This window comes from Numida meleagris, chromosome 1 (assembly GCF_002078875.1).
Source record: "Numida meleagris isolate 19003 breed g44 Domestic line chromosome 1, NumMel1.0, whole genome shotgun sequence".
Taxonomy (NCBI): domain Eukaryota; kingdom Metazoa; phylum Chordata; class Aves; order Galliformes; family Numididae; genus Numida; species Numida meleagris.
In genome coordinates this window covers 113,157,777-113,179,235 of record NC_034409.1, presented here as the reverse complement: position 1 = coordinate 113,179,235, position 21,459 = coordinate 113,157,777, and the positions used below count along the sequence as shown (strand labels likewise).

Genomic DNA, 21,459 nt, shown 5'->3' with positions numbered 1-21,459 from the left:
CAAAGAACCACAAATTCCCAACCGAGTTACATTTCAAAAAATTATGTTAACATTTCTAGAATTGTTTAAGATGTTAACGAAATACTTCATATATTGAGAAGTACTTTCGAAATACTTCACATTTGGCTACTATTCAATTCTTAAATATTCTTCAGAAAGACATGATAACATCAATTTTGGAGACAATAGAGTAAATTACTATGACCTGAAGCCTCACACTGTTCCCTCTCTTCCCTTCATATTTTGCTTCTAGCATTTGGCAAGTAAATTTGCTTCTTTTTTGAAGCCCCTGAGACACTAAACCTAAACAAGAAAACTCCTTCAATTTGGCATATGCATATAGAGTTCTAGGAACGTCAAAGATTTTAACAAAGACATTAAGAACAAAGGCAGGTATTTCCATAAAACCAGTCCATTAAAATATGACTCCTCTTGAGAATATGAGAAGGAAAAAATGCCCCAAAGACCACTATTAATAGAGCTTATCTTAATACCTGAGGTAAGGAATTATCTGCTGATAGCCTGTAAATAAGACTTTCTGTCATTTTGTGTTTGCTCACAGGTTTGGGCAGCAACTTTCTACTAATTGGTGACAGGGTAGGCTGAAGCTTAGAGAAGCTGAAGGTTTACATGCTTTAGCCTTTTACTAAAATCAGCTCTGTCATGCCAGTCTCCACACCTTTTACATGCAGCGGAAGAGTAGACTGCACAATACTAACAAGGCTTGAATTCTCTTGGGACTATGAATTGTAAGGTTTTTTTTTGTCTGTATTCTGATTGGCAACATCTACTGATTCAATCAATCCCTAAATGATGACCAAGAGACGTTAAAGAAAAAGACAAAACAGAGTCTGACATTAGCTCTGCCACCATGCCAAACCTGATTCTTCACTGAAGTGAGAACCTTTTTCTGCCAGATGATAGTATATCCCAAATCTTTCACCAAGCTAATGTCATGGACCCATGGTTATAATGCATAACCTTTAGTATGAAGTATTCCCCTACCAAACTATGCTTTCTTTATTCAGAGGTGTGGGGGATTTTTTATTTTGTTGATGCTCTTGTTATTATCATCATAATCATTATTATTACCATTGTGTTATTATCATTGGTTTTAGTAGAGAGAATCACTCTTTCTGAAAGAATCTCTTCACAGGCTTGTACTGCTCACCAGACTTTATTTTTACTGCTCACAAGCTCATTTAACAGAGAACTCATTTTGTGGTCATGTTTTCCTTATGAGAAATTTGATCTACCATTCTGCTCTCCTAACTTCTGGGGAGGACAGATGATAAATATTTTACTAAATATGGCAAAAATGGGCAAAATTAAGGCGCTTCTACCCAACAAAGCAATCCAGGATCCTATTTTCCAACAATAACTGATTTCTAGGAAAATAAAAACTTAGAAGATCATTCATGTCTGTTTAAAATATCTATCTAGAATTAATCAGCTATGTTCTATCTTAATTTCCATGCAACACAAAATTTAGTAAATTACCTAAGTCTCTTCATAGGCATGACAAGGAAAGTGCAGACCACATTAGCAGAGCCAACAGCACTGAGCTTACCTAATGCACTTAGCAGCTCTGGGACTATCAAAGCAGTTGTGCCACTTTTACTCAAGACTATTATCATAAATGAAGGGAGGTCATCTTCATGCAGCCTCACCTCTTTTTTCAAGAGTGATGAGTAGGGAGTTTAGATCTTCTGTCCAAGTCATATACTTGTGGCATATATGGCCTGTAACTCTAATTCCCTAATCACTCAGAAATTTCTGTGACATGTTATTAGCCCAGTCTTAAGCAGTATCTCTCCCCAGTGTTCGAAGATAACTTCTTCCTCCTTTACAAAACATCTCATAGTTTTGTTACAAAACCTATAGCAGCAAATCTGTGCCAAGGAAGTAACTTCAAATCTGGTACTCTGCCCATTCATATGCTATCACTTTTAAAGCTTCATCTTGTTTTTGGTGTTTCTTTAACAAGTAGTTTCTTCCTTCCTTCATTTCCATGAAGGCATAGAAGCATCACAGGAAAAGCAAAGTTTCAGCTTAAAGAAGTACATCAGGATGATTAATAAAGTTTGCATCTTAATTACGTTGGAGAACTATTACCCAGGCTCTTGACAAGTTCTTTATATACATGGAAACCAGCAAACTCTAGGGTTTATTCAATAATTCAGCTCAAAAAAAAAAAAATCAAAAAGATAACTGGGAAACAAATAGTATACAAATACATTTCTCTTTTACCCTTTTCTTTCACAATCTTGGTAACGACATGTTTCAGTATTAGATAACAAACTCCAGATTGTAGGAATTTGTTTTTATTCAACTGATAAACTATTTATATTCAATAGCTCCAAGTGAAAACCACATGGATGGCAGTACAACAGAGACAGCTATTTTAAGATGTCAAGAACAACAGTACAGCGTAATTCACTATGAAAGTGATGATCAGTTGATGATTTTGTCATAAAGCTGTCAAATACAGAAAACTATTCAATAAAGGCACTTTTATGGAGTTGCAAAAAGACAGAAGACTCTTCTTAGATTACTTCAAGCATAGCTCTCCTAAAAATCAATTATAAAATATAGCATTTCTTTTTTCAACAACAACAAAGAAAGAAGCAACAAAAAAGAAATAAACAAAGCAAAAACAAGTAAGCAAAAACTGTCCTAGAAGAATTCATCTATAAACCATTCATGCAACTGTGGCTTTGGTTTCAAAAAAATGGCCAAAATGAATGTGAAAAGGAATAACTTAGGCCTTAGTAGTGTAATACTTCATCAAAATAGTCTTCATCAACATGCTTGTATTTAATGCCACTATTTATGTATTTAAAGTAATAGAACTTAATTAACCTCTCAAGTGATATCTCAAGATTTCACTACATTTCACACAATTGCTGAAGAAAGCTATATGTAACTCTGGTTTATAATCTTTAAAGGGAGATTCTTTGGTCAGCAAGAGATTATTTCCTCATAGAATTCTATAAATATTCATTTTCATACCTCCTCCCTATCACTTACACAGTCAGAAACCAAATTACAAAATTGAGATGTAAATTACTAGCACAGTAAAACCACAAAAACGTTATTCACCATTATCTTTGCATATGTGTGAACACAGCAGTAATAAGGCCTGCTATTTAAAGTTTCTTACATTCCCAGAATCTAACAAGATCTAACGTATCTTTTGTAATTACTTTCTTAATTCTAAGACTTGAAGTTTTTTCTTTTAATCTCTTGGCATATTCATATATTGACTCATTACTGGCTTTTTGTATTCTACACATAGGAACTGATGGAAAATAAAATGAATTTCCAAATGTAATTACTTTACTATATTCAAAGTTGTATATAAACTTATTCAGCTTAAGAAACAACATTTTCATCAGCAGTAAAACAAAGTGTTTTGGAGCTGCAATGCATTATGCAGAGAAAAATGTTATTATATGGCATATGGTTCTGTTAGAAAAGAATGCTTTATCAAGGACACTAAAAGAGCAGAGTTTCATCTTGCTTTTTCCCAGAACTTTTTCTCAAGACTAAATGTAATTATTATTAGGTATTCTCCAATGTATAAGTTATATACTACAATTTAAATAGAATAAACAGGAATTTTAATATAACATTATGTAAACATTATAAAAGCTTTACTTCCTATTGCCAAGTCCTTTTTGAGTAGTATAGCTCCTGAAGATTCATACAGATAATGAGGTGTGAGTGAGGGGAAAAATCTTCAGAGGAAATCATTTACTTTTATGAACTTCTTTTTTATTTCTGTTTTTATTTTCTAAAAAAAAAAAAAAAGACTAAACCTATACAATGTGATGAGAATTCTGTTTAAGAATAATGTCATGATGACTGACTTTTTTGGAATTCTTCAGGGATATTCTCTATTTGCTTGATTTTGTGTAAAATGTATACTTTGTTTTTATAAATACTTTTAAAAGGCAATAATGGTTTCCAAAAGTAATTCAAAGTCAGACTTCGAGTTTAATAGATGTCTTTCTACAAGCAGTTTGAATTAAGAGTTAGCAATGCTGATGGTGATCCTCCCCCTCTACACTGTCGTGGTGAGGCCACATTTAGACTATTATGTCTCATTCTGTGCTCCCCATTTCAAAAAAGACAGGGATCTCCTAGGCAGAGTCCAGTGGAGGGCCACAAAGATGATAAAAGAGTCTGGAGCATCTCCTGCATGAGGAAAGGCTGAGCGACCTGGGTCTGTTCAGCCTGAGGAAAAGAAGACTGAGAGGGAATTTGACTAATTTTTATAAATATCTAAAGGGAGGTGGGAAGCAAATGGATGAGGCCAGGCTCTTCTTGATGGTGTGTAGCAATAGGACAAGGAGCAATGGCCTAAAACTTGTACATAGGAAGTTCCATGCAGACAAACTTCTTTCTAGTAGTCTGTAGGCTGCTGTGAACCACAGGAAGCAGAAGCTGCACTGGGTGGGAGAACTACACAGCACAGCAGGCTTCAGAGGAGCTGTGTGAGAGAGCATATGACTCCTGACTGGAGGATAAAGAGAGTCCTCCGATATTTCAACAACACAGCATGGCACTGTGAAAACATGGCATAGGAGAACTAAACTCACAGTCGCCCCAGCAAGAACAAGTGAATCCTGTGTATACAGACTTTTAGTAGGCCTAACTCCAACCAAACTTCTTCATACAATGTATAGAAACATCATCACACAACTGAAAATATAAAATTACTTATGTTCTTTAAGTAAAGAAATAATTTGTGTGACAGTATTCTTACTCTAGGAAACAAAGTCTGTGTCATATTGTAAAGTCTGTTTGTTTTTTTCCTGGAAATATCATGACTTCTTTAAAATTCAAAAGTAATAAATACCTATTGAATAGAGTTTAGTACCTACAGTCATACAAATACAAACTAAGTATGAAAAGAATTTAATGAATCTGGTTTGCCACCTCAGAAGACTGGATCAAAATTATTCCTGGTTACATTTTACTTTCCCCCATTTCAGAAACTCAGACCTATTTCTAATTTGCTCACTTTTAAATCATTTCATTAACAACAATAGGATAACATTAGAAGATGCTATACAACAGCAAGACACATACTTGAAAAACCATAAAGGTTTTTCTTTATCTACTGTATCATAAATTGCAGATTTGCAGTCAAGGATATTGCCAGTTTCATCATAGAAAATGAACTGCTAAATCATAGCAAAAATGAATCCTGTGAACCTTAGGCTCCAAACCAACTAATAATTTGGGGAGTTTTTATATATAAACTCTAAGAAACCATTACATAAAATAAATCCACCACACCACTGTGGTTACCACATATTCTTTCATGATTTACAGTCTGATAGCTTGCTTTCCTTTTTTACTATATGAGAATGATGCATTTAATCTATCTTAGAAGGCAATTTCACTTAAAGCAAAGTGTAGTTTTCCAACAGAAAGAAATCTAGTCATGCATACAATTCACAGGAGGGCTTATGGGAATTATGCTTGCATTTCATGTAAAGTCTACAATTCTTATCTTCTGACAACTTGCCTCAGAATTAAAAATGAAAAAAATGTATTAAAATACTGATGGGAGTACTACATATAAGGTGTATGTACAAACTGAGAATGTGATTCTAAAATTAATTACATGTCAGAAAGGAACAGTTTTTTATGTAACATAAAAGCAATATCGAACAAAGCAGCCAAATGTGCAATGTGGTTTTGAAATATTATGGAAATGTATAAACAGATTGGGAAAAAAAAAGGAAAAAAAAGAGGTTATGAATATTTTTTTTTAAAATTATGGGAATAGAAAAACTTAGCCTATATCTACAGCCTCAAAGTCATCAGCTTCTGGGTGCAATTTCCTGGTCTCCAGACCAAGAACAGTTTGCATCCACAGTGAGCTGGCTGTGTCTTCTCTAGGCTCTACAGGGCACCTCTATGACCATAAGACATTTTTTGTTTTATTTTAGTCCTAAGTAGCTAAAGTAACAACAAGAGATATATAACAGTATGCCACAGATGGCTGTTTTTACATCACGATCTTGAGGGTGTGCGTTTCACCCTATGCTGTAGGAAACCAGGAGATGCAAGTATCCAAGGGTAACAACACTACTTCCACAGACATTTTCTAAAACTTCACCTACTAATTTTTCTGACATACACCTAGTTGGTTAATTCTGAAAAGGGAAATCAGAACTGAAAAACTAATAAACCCAGTGTGCATTACCAGGCTTCTGCCAACTGAGGAGAGATGAAAGAAGAGGCTGCTGCTGTACTACAGGAGTGGAACTGAAAGCTTCTCACAAACCCATTGCTACACTCTGTGAATTTTTTTTTTTAAATGTTGCTATTCTCTTCTTTTAAGAATAAATGTATTTCATTACCTATGGTAATGGTCATCACATTCTATATTTTCTGCAATGTGTTTCAACTATGAAAATAAGCAATATAAAATTTTAGGTGAAAATTTTAAAATCCATCATCACTGACATTCACATACATTTCCTCTACACACAGTCCAGAAAACCTCCATGAGAACTGTTTCTTAATAGAACTCTACTTTTAAGATCAAATGCATAGTATGTCTACAAAATGCTATGCATATAAAGTATTACATTTTTCATATTTCCTGAAACATCATATGATAGCAGAATCATCACTTACTGCGGTCAGTAATTATTGTTCTGGCCTCCTGATTGCTCGTCTTGTTTTTTAGATTTTGTGCTGCAGTTATTAGTTCATCCAGCTGGGGACGTCTTTGCTCCAGATCTTGTAGTATTGCCTAGTTGCAAAGAAACACAAAAATAAACAAAGAAAAAAACATGTAGAGCTGTTGAGAAGACCACGTTTAGTGACCTTTTTCTATGCCAGTTTGACATAAAGCAGAATCACCTTCTGCTGTTCAAATTAGATGAAGAATTTGGTCCACATCTTAAAAATACTGTCATTACTCTTTCTATAACAATTTACATAACAATTTACATAACATAGCATATATATGTATGTAAAATCAGATCTATCTTGTAATAATAATTACAAATGAAACTTATAAAACTAAATATAAAATGGCAATCATTCTTAATTTTAAAGCCATCCAATTATGCAAGCATGAGCATAAACCTTTTCCTCTACAAACCCATAGAAATAATAATATTCTCTTAGACTTAACAATGTATTTTTTTCAAAAAGATACAGGGGTTTACATAATTAGCAGATTAAGCAGGATTTTTCATGAAATCTAATTAATACTGTTTGTTTCTTAATATTTTAAGATTATTGAATTACTATCTGTTGGTTTAAAGCCAACACAAGACTGTTAATGTTGATTTTTTTGTCTTTAAACCTTACCTAATAGAAAAGTAATTACAAGTCACAGTAATTTATATTAGTCAAGAAGATACACAAAGCTCAGGCAACTTGACTAGAAACGCAGAAGTGGGTCTAGAGCTACTCTAAGGGGAAAAGGTGGGCTTCAGAATAATGAATCATGATCTTTAGGATGTAACGAACACTGAAATGCAACACTTTTAGATACAAGGAAAATAAGAACTCAAGAAAAGTAAGGCACATAAGATTTACATGTATATATTTTAATTTTCATTGAAAGAATAGGGAACAGAAAACAAGGAATCAGTACAATGGCTTCCCGGATGAGAATCATCTAAGCACATACTTAAAAGACATTGAGTAAATGTAGCAACTTCAAGTCCCTGTCACAAAGGTTCCAGAAATGATGTTCATTAGCCTTCTCAGAATTAGGAGTTGGAAGTAGCAATATTTATTTTCAAATTATGACAAGATGATGTTTCTGCCCGCAATTTTGGGTCACCAGAACACAAGAGTATGGTAGGTATGGTATATCAACTATGAAGCTCACAACAAAGCTCAGTAAAGGATTTTTATTTTTCAGAGTCCTTGTGTGCAGAGTGATTAGATAATCTGTAAATATATTCATCTGTTTACAGACACTTGTTTGGACTAACTTATTGTCTTGTGCTTTTTTTTTCTTAAAATGCTTCTATTTAAAGTAATCTTAATTTTTATATTTTTAAAGCTCTTATTAACTGATTGCAATGCATGATAAAAACCTGACCTTAAATTTCCCCCAACAGAAATTAGAGTTATATAATTTCACCAAGTTTAAGGTGAAAAGTAAAGGCCTAGCATCCGGGATTATAAAAAAGAGCATAGGAATATCACTTCTATAGATACAACATATATCATTAAAAGCAAGCTAGAAGCTCCACAGAATTTCATTTTGAAAGCTGCCTTTTTTTCTGAAGAGTTTTAAAGATACACAACCAGTTATACCCCATGAAATTCTTGCCTTTAACTTCTGTAACAGAAGTTCATTGAAAATCTATTATAACTGTTTTCTAAACTCATACAAAAAAAGTTTGGGTGGTATTTTCTCTTCTGCACTGATTGGATTACATACAGAAACACTCAGCTAATGCAGCAGCTTGCGTAATTAAGGATAGAATAAATTTCTCATTAGAAGTCACTCCTTAGTGAAAACATTCAAGAAAAAGAAATAAAATCTACTGATGCAGTTAATACTTCTAGATATCTATATGCCTTCAAAACTCCATTTTCAAAGAAGACAAGTTAATGAGTGACATGAATTTTACAATAGCAGCAGCAGTCCCATTGCAGCCTAACAACATCTGCATTACACACATTACCAAAATAGACTGTGCAGAAGGAACATTAAAATAAGTACAACATTCTCAGATAATTATGGCCTACAAAGTAATATTTCCCCTTTTCTCTCCTTCCTCTGCCTAGAAACTGTTTTGAAGAGGGCCAGCAAATTACATTATTCTATGCTCTTACATCAACAGTGATTCCCAAATTGTTCCCTACAGTTCCCTAAACATATTTTTCATATTTCACATATTGAATATAATGATTTATCTGATCCAGCCTGAGTCTCCAACCGGACATTACATACTACGCTTGCAGCATAGTAGTATCTGCTGTATGAAATCTAGAAAGAAATAGAAGAGCTAAGGATGGCTAAGCAAGGATTCTCTCAGTACAAAACTGAAGAACTGCAAATGACCTGTGCCTAACTGCTGTACAGAAAGATTTATCCACAAGATCCATCAACCGTTCTTGAACTAGGCTCTCATGAAAAATAGCACTGCCGCTTTAAAACAGCTTTTGCTAACTGTTTTCTTAGGGAGATGTCTTGTCATGACATGGACAGTGAGGATATCTTTCCCTTGAGCATTTAACAGGAATAAAATTACTTTCTCACAGATGTACTAATGTGTGTTTTTGAAAGGCTGAAAAAGACATCTTGAAACATTTGTACTATGAAAAGACCCAAAGATTCATGGACCTGTTAAGAAGCAATAATACAAAGTTATAGAACTGATGCTTTTTTCTTAGTCTTAGAAAGATTGCTCAGAAAAAGGAAAAAAAACAACGTTCCTATATTCTTTCTTTAATTAAAAGTGTCTGTCCAGAACCTTACTCAAGCAATGTACAGTGTTTTGTTGTTAAAATGCACCAATTAAAATTGAAACAATATTAATTGGTACAATTTGATCAATTGGTACACTTTAAAAGACTTAGTAAACATATATTTCAGGTGTAATCTAAGTTGCACATACACATACAAAATCTGATGGAAACCTAGATAGAAGTAGTTACTAAAAGCCATCATTCCTGAATCTTCTTGAATACAAACAGCAACACTTGAGCTCTACTTATCTTTCTTGAAGTATTATCAAATTCAAAAAAAAAAAACCTTCTGCGACTGGATAAGCTAATCATACAAATTGACTGTGAGAAATAAAAATACAAATAATTATGATAAAAAGAGAAGTTCTTTGATGAACACAATAAAAGATCACTAAACTTGGGTTCAGGGGAAAAACTGGAACAACTTTGAAGTATTAGATGGAATACTCTAAAACAAAAACAACAAAAATCTAGTAGCAATACATATATGAAGACACTCATAAAACCTTTTACAAAATCAGCCAAATATTTGATGTTGTAAAACTAGCTCCTCAACTCAAAGGTAGTGCAAATTGTTAGAAGTTGTTACAACAGCTATGGGAGGAAAAGCCCATTAATGGTAGCATTCTGGTGGACACGCTCCAGATGTAAAAGACCAGATGCCTCTGATTCTAAATGTTAGTGCATTAAAACAACTCTTCTGGCTATTTGAAAATGTATTATACAAAAAACTAAGCTATTATGAAAGATTTTTTGAAATAAGTTAAACAGAAATCTATCTAGTCCTCATCAGGTCACCAAAAACACTTACGGAGTCATCAAGACAAGTATTTTTTTCTTCTATGAACACCTCTGCTCATGTACACATAATGTCCCTTTACTCTCATTTACCTGATATTCTGAAAAAGTACAAAAATGAACACTGCTAAATATTATAGTCTATATTTTAATGAATAATTCTGTGTTAAATAATAAATATAGGTGAACAGAAGTAGATTAACAATGAAGATGGATCATTTGGTTGTAAAAATACACTTTTAAACTCCCAAGAGCTTTTCTTTTTCCTCCATCTATGAATCCCAACATAACAGTGCTTGGAGACAGCACAGTAATGGAAAGATGAGATTCAGTCATCAACCTGTCTACAGTTTGTTGGAAAGTGATGCTATTCATTTTCAACAATCTTTCCACATTTGAGGACAGCAGCTGCTCAAAAGAAAAACCTAATTTTCAGGTTTCTAACTTTTATGATTTCTTTACACAAAATGGAGGTTAAGAAATAGATTAAATTGTTTAAATCAGCAACTGAAAAAATTGCTAAAAATTAACTGAAAAAAGGGAAGTGTGACAAATTCTAGGTAAAACTGCATGGTTTGAGATTTAGAATTTAAATATTCTCTAGCTTCATAATGCACAGAATATAAAGTAAATCATAGGATATCTATCCACTCTTTCTTCTTTTTTTTTTTTCCTGACTTAAGAAAGCTACTAGTGAGCAAGTAAATATATTTTGTTTGGTGAAAATGGATATTCAGAGCAGATCCTCCCAATTAAGAGTAAACTGGAAGCACCATTTTGTCATAAACAAAACACAACCAAAGACTAAAACCTCACAACTATTTGGGATGCTTTGATTAGAATTACTATCATCCATGCTTAATCAGATGAACCAGTAGACCACAAAAGTAATTCCTGGGTTGAATAATTAATACAGGAATGAGAGAAAGGAAAAATACATTTTTCTTCTTAGAAGCCTATTCACTCCTCCAAACTCATGATGCTATTTTTAGGAAAAGCAAAATTCCACAAAACAGTTGTTGTGGAAATGGTTTGCTCATCTTTTGAAAAATCTTAGAATCTAAATCTTAAGTTTAAACAAAAATTGAATCAATTACTTCCTGAGCAAATTGTATAGCTGTGACAGCTTTCACCGAAAACAGCTGAGTTTCTTAAAGCTGATTCATTCTTTAAATACAATGTGTTATACACACACCTAGAAAGAGAGAAAGCTTTGGAAAAAAGGCTTGCTAACAATTTCAGAAATGTAGATATGCTACACCTACAATTCATCTGCATAATAAAATTGGCTTTGTTAACTTATTCCACCCAAGCACCATTTCAATGTCCTTTCTTGTCATCAAGCAGTAAGGGAATAGGAGAGAAAGTGATTGTTTATGTACTCTTTGAATTTAAAAATAAAATAATGAGATAATTGAAGTACTTACATGCAGTGGAGTTTTCTTTTTCAGACAACTTTTGTTTTGGCTATTAGCTGCTTTGTGTTTTCCCTCCAAAGCATGTATAATTTAAAGAAAATGAGAAGAGCTAGACTTACTATTCACCAGCATTGCTAGCTGATTGGTACCTGTCATGAAATCAAAACATTAACAGATGGAGCACTATGGCCTGAGTAATTTATGTAGCTTAAGTTTTCATGAGCATTTATTTTTATGCCCACTTACGGCCCACTCAAAAACTGCCTATACAGCCCTCACCACTGGCTTTGTGAATATATCAACACCATTAGTGACGCTGTGGGAAAGCCACAACTGACAGCATATCAGGTGTCTCACTAGAAACTTAAAAAGCATCGTGGAACTTTTTGTATGCTTTTTGTGACAGTAAATCAAGAAATTATGTTGGTGGCATTATAAATATCTGAGAACTGTACTTGTACAACTTAAGAATTCTGGTTCATACCACGAAGTTCTGACAGTGAAAAGTGCAACATGCTTTTGACATGCAGTAACCAAACCAAGCAGAGTGAAGATTAATTAAATCTCCACACTTTGACCAACAATGTAAGGCAATAGTGATGGCTGGAGATGGGAGAACTCTCACCCTCTCAGTTACTCCCCTTTCACCACCTCTGAAAATCAACTGTACTGCTCTAGAAATCAACAAATGGGACAGTTAGTAAGGAAAAGTACATTCAGGATGAGTCAAGTTCACAAGTAGTTTTCAAGTACAAGAATAAGCCTTACTGGGAAGCTTCAAGCCAGCCAAGGCCAAATGAGATTTTTATTTATTTTCTTTGCCATTTTCACCAGACCGCCAAAATGGGTATAAACTCCAGAAAAAGTATATGCAGACGTAAGTTGCAAAATAACAGTAATATGGCTCAAAGCATGTCTAGTAAAGCAGGACGTGCCCTAGCCTCAGAAATAAAAAGGTGGAAGGAAACGAAAGTTCATCTTTGAGCTGAAAAGATCTTCAGACTATGAAAATAGGCTGCAGAGATCTGAGGATGCAATGGACTAGGTATCTTATACAGAGATCTACCATTGATTGTATGCTAAAGGCAACTACCCGGATGTGAACTTGAGTCAGACTAACCTTGGATAATGATGTGGATAATAATTCTGTAGACATTTCACAAGCATTTGAAGCATTAACACCATCCATTACTTGTTGGAGAAGTTAAAAAATAAATAAAGGTTTTTAAAAAAAAAAGAAGAGAAAACTGGGAGAAGGTTTGTTTATACTAATTCAAGATGAAAGAGGTAATCAAAGGAGCTCAGTGAGACAAGGGAAGCCTTCCACTGCAAAAGTCAGACTTTCTGAACCTGTTCCTTTTCATGAGAAAGATGATATCTAAAAAGGGATAAAATTTCCCAAAATATTTGCAAAGCTTGTCTGTGTGATTTGTGGCACTCAAAACAGTACGATTTTCCTGAGCTAGCCAGTAACTCCTCTTTATGCTGTTATCCCTGAAAAGATGAATTTGAATTACAGAAAGGACACAAATTTTTCCACTTTGGTCAAAAGAATCTGCAATTTCACAAGTTGCAAGAATGCTAGACTAAGACAAAAAATGAATTTAAATTACTCTTAACAGCTACTGTGGCATCTTACATTATAGTACATGGGGTGAGGTTAGACTGTAGCACAAGGGGTTGAATTAACAACTTTTCCTGGATATTTTTTAAGCAAAGATTAATCTAGAGTCTTCAGGTCTGCTATGTAGCTTGGGAAGCTTAGCTTCTATGTGCTAAGTAAGATACCCAGATATGATTTTCTTTTTTTCACAGACTGTTATTTTTGCAGTAATGCACAGAAAAACATACCAATATGATGAACACTAGCAACCATCTTAGACACCATCTATGTCACTGTAAGCACTGAATGGAGAAGCATTATGTATGAAGTCTGCTGTCTGTGTTGCTTTGTACATGTGGTGCATATCCAAGAAGGGGTCAAACCCTCGCCAGCTTGTGCATTCTAACTGAGATGACTTGATGAACTGTACTAGAGTCTGTCTAGGATGGAGAGAGGATCAAGAGGAGAACAGGAAAAAATGAGAGCTTAGCATGGTTTGTGAATAAATCACTCAGACAAAAGGACTTCATTCTATATCCATTACTAGGAAAATAAAAACAAACAAACAGGAAAGAAAAAAGAAATAAATAAATAAAAAAGAAGGAACAAAGCTAAAGATGTACCTGTAAAAAGTGGGACAACATTCAACTAAAAGAACATGGAGATAAATCAAGTGTAAGAATTCACAACTGAAAAAGGATGATGGCTCGAGGAGTAAATCTGAGTAGAATTGAACTGTATATGAAATTACAGCCTTTTCACCCCACAATGTGGCTTTTTGACACTACTTCTGTTTGCAATAAAGTATGAACGTTGTGTAGAACAATGTGAGTTTATCTGTTACTTGATTATAATAATTAGGCAAAACTATTACAGGATATCTGATGTCCTTGCATGCAATCACACTGAACAATTTCATTGATGTTTTAGAAGGTACAGAGCTTCCCCGGGTTCTACATTAGTCAGCAGAACAGAAGTCTCTCAGCACATAGCCATTTTCAGAACATTATCTGCAAAATTTGCTCTTTTATTTCTCCCATATAACTAATCATTATTGGAGTAAGGATATTTCTACTGTGCTTACAAACATACATTATGAAGAAAAAGGAAAGCCACAGCTTTCATTTTAGATTTACTGGGGTTTCCTTTTTGGATTATGGTGATAGTACAAACTCTTTTTATCTGAGACTGATACTTCAAAGTAGATTGTTCTTTACTTTGTCACATATTTTAAAAGAAAGTATGTTTACCTTGTATACGACAGTACTGAACGGACATTACATTATGAACATAGGCAACACTAGCAAGTATTTTTAGCTCTTTTTTTTTTTTAAATATATAATTTAAGAAGATAACTACTATATTTTTGTGAGAAAGAAAAGCTAAGAGCCTGACTAAAGATGCTCCCCTGATTATCCAGTTTTACAGGAAAAAGATTAGCCTGAATCAATATTCTGCTCTCAGCAAATAATGAGTTAATTCCTAAGTTTCTGTTAGAGCCTCTGGAAATCTCGGACTACTTTTACTTGAAGTTTTCTTTAGTAATAACAAATTACTAAAAACAAACAGATTGGCCCAGTGTCATTTGCCAAATAAATTTTGCTTTGGTGCCTTATGATAGCAGATATTTTCTCAAGAGAAAGGTAATATGAAGAAAGAGGATTTCATCTAGTTTGTTTGTGTTTGCTTTTGCAAAACAAAAAAAACGAAGCGGTTACATCAATTGTTTCTTACTGTGAACTCAATAGCTCCTGGAAAGAGGGTGAAGGGAGCATCGGATATTGTGCAATTCTTATTTACCAACATCTGATAAGAAACTATGGAATAACCTTAAGCCAGATCAAGTAACTTAGCTCCTTATCTTCATTCATATCTCATTATTGTTGTAAAAGATAAGAAACAGACAAAGTAAAAAGCCCAGTTTTGATGCCTAAACCTTTCTCGCATATTCAGAAAGATTTCAAACCCAGAGCTATAATTCTCTCAGTCTTTTTGTTTGTTTACAAATTTTGGGTTAGGGATAGTTTGTTTCACTTTTTGCTTCTAGCACTTATTTGCTCTTTTTTCAGTAGCTATGTAGACGATGTCCAACAATAACACAGAAGGTAAAAGTGGAAACTTAGAAAGAAAAATTCTGACATTCTGGTTTCATTAACAGTGAAGGAAGTAAGGCAATATATATTAATGTGGATATTGCAAGTACAAGAAAATTTTAAGATTGAAGGAATTGAAGAAAAACAATGGCGTAGTGTAAATGGGTTATTAAAAGTTTAGACTGGGAAAGTCTTACTTCTATAATTAATTTTAAAGGGGAGCTCTCAAGTTCTCTGTTGCCAGCAGGAATTACTGAATTATTAATGCCAACCTATCTCCGTGGTTTCATAGAGGCCCTGGTCTTTTGAAAATAACATACTTAATACTCAAAACATATAATTTGCACTTCAAGATGTAAGAGGATAAGGGGTAGGTTGAGAAACAGATTTAAGCACTGCACACTTGATTGCTACATGTAACTGAAGTAGGAGCTGTGGCTGAGTTGGGTCCCCAGGTTATTTTGTAGTGAGAAAAGTAGGTGAAGAGGAGATGTTTTGGAAGGAAGATCAACCATGTGTAGGCTGTGTGGAAAGATGCCAAATCATCACAACTAGCAAGACTACACAAACGCTCCTTTGATCAGCTCTGTCTTGTCTCAGGTGATGGGTGTCTTTTCCAAGCAGTGATGTCAAGTCAACAGAAGAGGCACAGACTAACACCAACCAGAATAGCCTGGTGTAAGGAATGTTTCTAAACAGCATGGGACAAGAAAGACACTGAAAGCAGGTGACTCACTGCCTTGATGGAAGCCATAGCCCCTGGCAAATGTACAGGGCAAGACGCAGCAGCAGCTCTTCCTCCTGCATTTCCAGTAATTCCCTTTCAATGTGCTGTTTCCTCAGATCAGTATCGGTCCTACTTGGCTCCCCTTTCCTCACACAGTTATAATGTAATTTAAACATATTTCACAAATTTCTGACTGAGAACAATGCTTAAACATAAACTTGAGCACATAACTGGAGTCATTTGTTGTTCAGACAAGGGGAACTCTTGCTATGAACAGTTAATGTATTTCCTTTGTAACCATTGCTGGAGGCAGAAGGTGCAGACATTGATTAGTAGCTTGCAAAGGAGCCACACAATTCTACTTTAGTGGAAGAAAAAACAGCGCTTTTCTTTTCTGAGCATATGGTTTTACTATCCGAATGACAGTTTCAAAAATACATCTGATAAAAATAGAAAAGAAAGAATCACTTGTCAAGTGGAAAGACAATTCTAGTATAAATGTAGGCACTAATAAGTTCCCTTATATGTATATTTATGTATATGCATGTGTATATACAGGCAGATATAGATATACATACTGATTTTTCAATGGGCCTTTTCAATAATTAAGGAGTCCAAGAACAACAATTCTCAAAATTAACAGTCTTTCTCAGTTTCTGTTCAGCGACTGGAGAGTAACTGAGACCTGAGGGGAAAGGAGTTTGCAAATTTCAATCTGATAGAAAAAGAGGAGGATTTGTTGCGATACAATTACAGCCCACTTACAAACATAATGAATATTCCTCACAAAAATGAAAAAAAAAAAAATATCATTACAAGTCAAAATGAAAACACCTTTCTCTATATTATATTTGAAAATAAAATATGAAATACTGACATCTTTCCACAGACAAGATTTTCTGAGATGTGTGATAGTTCTCACTCTTGCTTTAGAGCAACTTTGTTTCACAGTCAACTTTCAACTGAGACAAAAGAATGAAAACTGTCTCTCTTCCAGTGTATTTTTATTTACCCTTAGTTACCGTTATGTTTTGTTAAATATGAAAATTGTATACTTTCATAGATCCAGAGAGTCATAAGCTTGCCTGCAATTTTTTTTATCTAGACTCATATGCTTGCTCTCCCTTGTACTACAAAAGGGAGGCCTTATCTATATGACAAACTGTTACATATTGCTTTGCATTACAAATTCATAGAATCATAGAATGGCCTGGGTTGAAAAGGACCTCAAGGATCATCGAGTCTCAACCCCCCTGGCTAAGTGCAGGGTCACCAACCACTAGATCAGGCTGCCCAGAGCCAAGTCCAGCCTGGCCTTGAATGCCTCCTGGGATGGGGCATCCACAACCTCCCTGGGCAACCTGTTCCAGTGCGTCACCACCCTCTGTGTGAAAAACTTCCTTCTAATATCTAACCTAAACCTCCCCTGTCTCAGCTTAAAACTATTCCCCCTTGTCCTATCGCTATCTACCCTCACAAACAATCGATCCCCCTCCTGTTTATACGCTCCCTTCAAGTATTGGAAGGCCACAGTGAGGTCTCCCTGGAGCCTTCTCTTCTCCAAACTAAACAAGCCCAGTTCCCTCAACCTTTCCTCATAGGAGAGGTGCTCCAGCCCTCTGATCATCTTGGTCGCCCTCCTCTGAACTCGTTCCAAGAGCTCCACGACTTTCTTGTGCTGGGGGTCCCAGGCCTGGACACAGTACTCCAGATGGGGCCTCACAAGAGCCGAGTAGAGGGGGACCACCACCTCCCTCTCCCTGCTGACCACTCCTCTTTTAATGCAGCCCAGAATATAGCTGGCCCTGCGGGCTGCCAGCGCACACTGCTGGCTCATGTCCAGCTTCTCATCCACCAGGACCCCCAAGTCCCTCTCTGCAGGGCTGCTCTCGAGGAGTTCTTCGCCCAGGTTGTATAAATACCTGGGATTGCCCAAGTGCAGCAACTTGCATTTGGCCTTGTTGAACCTCATTAGGTTCACGTGGGCCCACTTCTCCAGCCTGTCCAGGTCCCTCTGGATGGCTTTCCTTCCTTCCAATGTATTGACTGCACCGCTCAGCTTGGTGTCATCTGCAAACTTGCTGAGGGTACACTCGAATTCTGATCACATTCAGGAATTCACTAAATTCAGTTTTGTAAAAGTGTCAGTTATGGTTGAAAAAATAACTCTGAAGATAGGATGAAGGTGTATCATCCTTTTTTTATAGTGTTTTTCAACATGAGAGGTAATACTTTTGAATTCATAGGTCTCCTTCTCTAAACCCAAGGGCTTATAGCACTGCCAGCTAACAATTCATTAATACAGAATATTCCTCTTTAACAGTTAATCCAACTTGATTTTGAGCTTTTCACTGATTTTTAACTTTGTTCCCACAAATAAGACATTTTTCCATCTTACTAGCATTGACACGTGATTTGCTGTGAAACACAACACAGTGATATATATAAACTTATGGGATAATTATTTTCAAGTTTAACATATTTGAAAATTTGCCCTTGTCTGATCTGTGATATTTTCACTTTTTACTCAGTAAACTAGTAAAGTGCAAGAAAATGTCACACCATAGAAAGGATAAACTAAGGATTGATGCAGTCAATTCTCCAGGGGTGGCAAACCCAAATTAACTAGGAGGCTGTGAAGATGCATCTGGACCCTTGTCTCTGTCTCTCCCTCTCCCTGTTACCATAAGAAAGTCAGTTCAACTGAAAGGCCATATTGGGAGGTGGAAACAAGAGCTTCCAAATGTGTTACATTTTTAAAAATTAATGATTTGTATCTCCCTATGGAAATAAGAGCGTTGCTAGATTGTGACAAGCAGTTCTTCAAGAGCTAAATCCTGGAAGGACTCCAGACTGAGGTCACTGGCTTTCTGCAAATATCCGCCTGCAAAACTGGGAGGTATTCTACAGTCTATGCTGCTGAAAAATGTATCTATCTTGGCAAATCTTTCTTGTTCAACTTTCTGACCTTAATCCTTCTACTCACTTAAAAATTATCACTTACACTTATGAAAGCACCCTTCTTTCATTGGCTTTTTCCACCAGCCAAGAAATATTTATTTATTTTGAGAACTACTACAAGCAAAGGAAAGCAACTCTTGCATCAGCTATGAAATATTAACACAAGAAAACAAAGTTTAGGAAGCCACTATTTCTGTTGTTTCGACTTTATCCCTGCAGAATACCCTTTTAAATATCTTCATTCCAAATACTGGAAAATGCAAAGGTGTATACTGTAGCCATTCTCCAAGAAAGCTGAAGAACTCTCTAAAAACATGGCCCTAGGAGCATAAAAACTGGAATAGAGAACAGTGCTAAGAAATAAAAGAAATATTACACAAGGCAAAACAGATGCTATTACCACTTAGCCCTGCACACCAGCTAAAAGCAACATCAGTTTATTTATCTATGACAGCATAAAAAATTCTTGTCAAAAACAAAGCAAAACAAAACTCTGAAGCATGGAGAAGTTTGAGCACTATGCCTCAGCTTGTCCAAATATTTTGTCAGCCACTTTCTTTGAAGGGCTAGTGAAGACTACATAAGTGTCAGTGGCTGATCCTTCCTCATCTGTGCTGCAGTACCAGTGCTGCTATGCCAGCTTACTGCCATGACCCTCCTCTTGCTTTCAGTCTGTGTCTTGGGCTGGAAAGTTCAGAAGATAAAAGAAAAAAGGCCCCTGCTCTAACAGAAAATCAGCAGCAAGCTGCCAAAGGAAGCAAAAAATCGCTGGGCTGCTTTACTGAAGATGGGTACATAAAGAATGGAGGATGACAGCTGTTGGTATAGAGGTACCTGAACTCACATACGTCATTTTGAAATTTGGGCAATATTGTGACAATGCCAAAGAAGAGCAACAACAGTAACAGTAACATAGAACATTACGAACACTGTGGTAATAGAGATGTGTAATTTTTTTTCTTTTTTCTTTTCTTTTTGTTTCTTTTTTAAACAGATTCTTAGCAGTGGAACAACTGTTGGGATTTCATCTTTCTCATTCTTTTTCAGTTCTAAATGAGGCTCTTTTAACTTATTTGAATTATGACATTATGTTTCTCTAAAAAACAACAAAACACACACACACACCCAAAACGGAAGTAGTTTCAAAATCTGAGATGATTTTACTCAGTTTGTACAGTTTTGGACTTCTTTCACTGGTGCAGATGTGCAGGCATTAAGAGATAACAAATGCTCAGAACTGATTCACTATGTATGCCAAGGTAATTCCCTTGAGAAAAGATGGTTGGTTGTTTTCTACCATCACTGTAGATCAAAGGAAAACATTTCAAACCATCTTTCACAGAATGAGACATAGCATATGGAAATCAGATCATCCAGGTTCCTCCTTGGGAGGGCAATTCCCTGTCATAAACAACCAAAGTCCCAAAAGAGGTGCATCAGGAGAGATTTTTATACACTCGCACAATTGCGTGGAATTTCTGGCTGATGACACGTTCATTGCACTACCTCCAAACTCTATCTGCAAGCTCTATTGCAGCTCTATCTGCAAACTAACAATCACTCAAACCTGAAATAGCCTGAAACCGTGATCATACTCATTACTCACACTGAACAACAAAACCATCTCCTGCCACAGCTGCATTAACTCCAGGGCCAACTGGGGTTGCCCAGAGCCTGGTGTATCACTGCAGGCTGGACACAAACTCTGTAGAAAGGAGAGCAGCAGTCCCTGTCCCTCTCCTCTCCATCCTACCCCGGTAGCCAGTTACTGCTGCACTCATTCAGGGAGGCTGTGTGCTTCAGTCTCGGCACAAGTGCACAAAGGCAGCTCAGCCTGATGCTGGCAATCTGGGAACACAACTATGTGGGTCCAAACACCTGGGGAAGGAAGCATAGAAGTCATGGGTGAGTGGTAGCTAGGGGAAAACAGGAATGAGAGTGAACAGCAGGAGAGGAGCATGAGTGGGAGGGATGGAGGTATAGGAAAAGTGGTGATATGCAAGAGAGCAAGTAACTGATACTTGAGCTGTGCACTCCGGAAAGGCAGTCAATTATCAATTACCTATGGATGATTTAACCTGAATTCTGGATTAAATACCGCATGGGGTAGAGATACTAAAGCTGCTTCAGTGAAGAACAAGCTTAGGTCAGATAGACTTAACTAATGCATGCAGAGCCCTGTGTGAACACAGCTAGCTAATTTCTGGGGCCAGCTCAGCAGTACAGTGACTTTCAGGAGCAGCCTGAGTTAATGAGACCTGATGAGTCTCAACTGACTGAATGCAGAACCACTTAACCAATCCTGCATCTGCTCCCCAGCTTTATCTCATTTAAAACAGCTGCAAGGAGCCTATCTGTAATCAAGGCACCTCCACAATATTGCAGTACTAC

The 21,459-nt window shown here is 35.9% G+C and overlaps 1 protein-coding gene across 14 annotated transcripts in view; it reads right to left on the bottom strand.

Moving 5' to 3' along the window:
• Positions 1-21,459, bottom strand: part of DMD (dystrophin) — a 1,007,484-nt gene that overhangs the window by 278,962 nt on the left and 707,063 nt on the right. For all 14 annotated transcript variants that reach the window (XM_021408144.1, XM_021408061.1, XM_021408111.1 and 11 more), the window contains one exon: positions 6,661-6,778. In XM_021408144.1, coding sequence (XP_021263819.1) covers positions 6,661-6,778 — 118 coding nt within the window. The remainder of the gene's footprint in view (positions 1-6,660; positions 6,779-21,459) is intronic.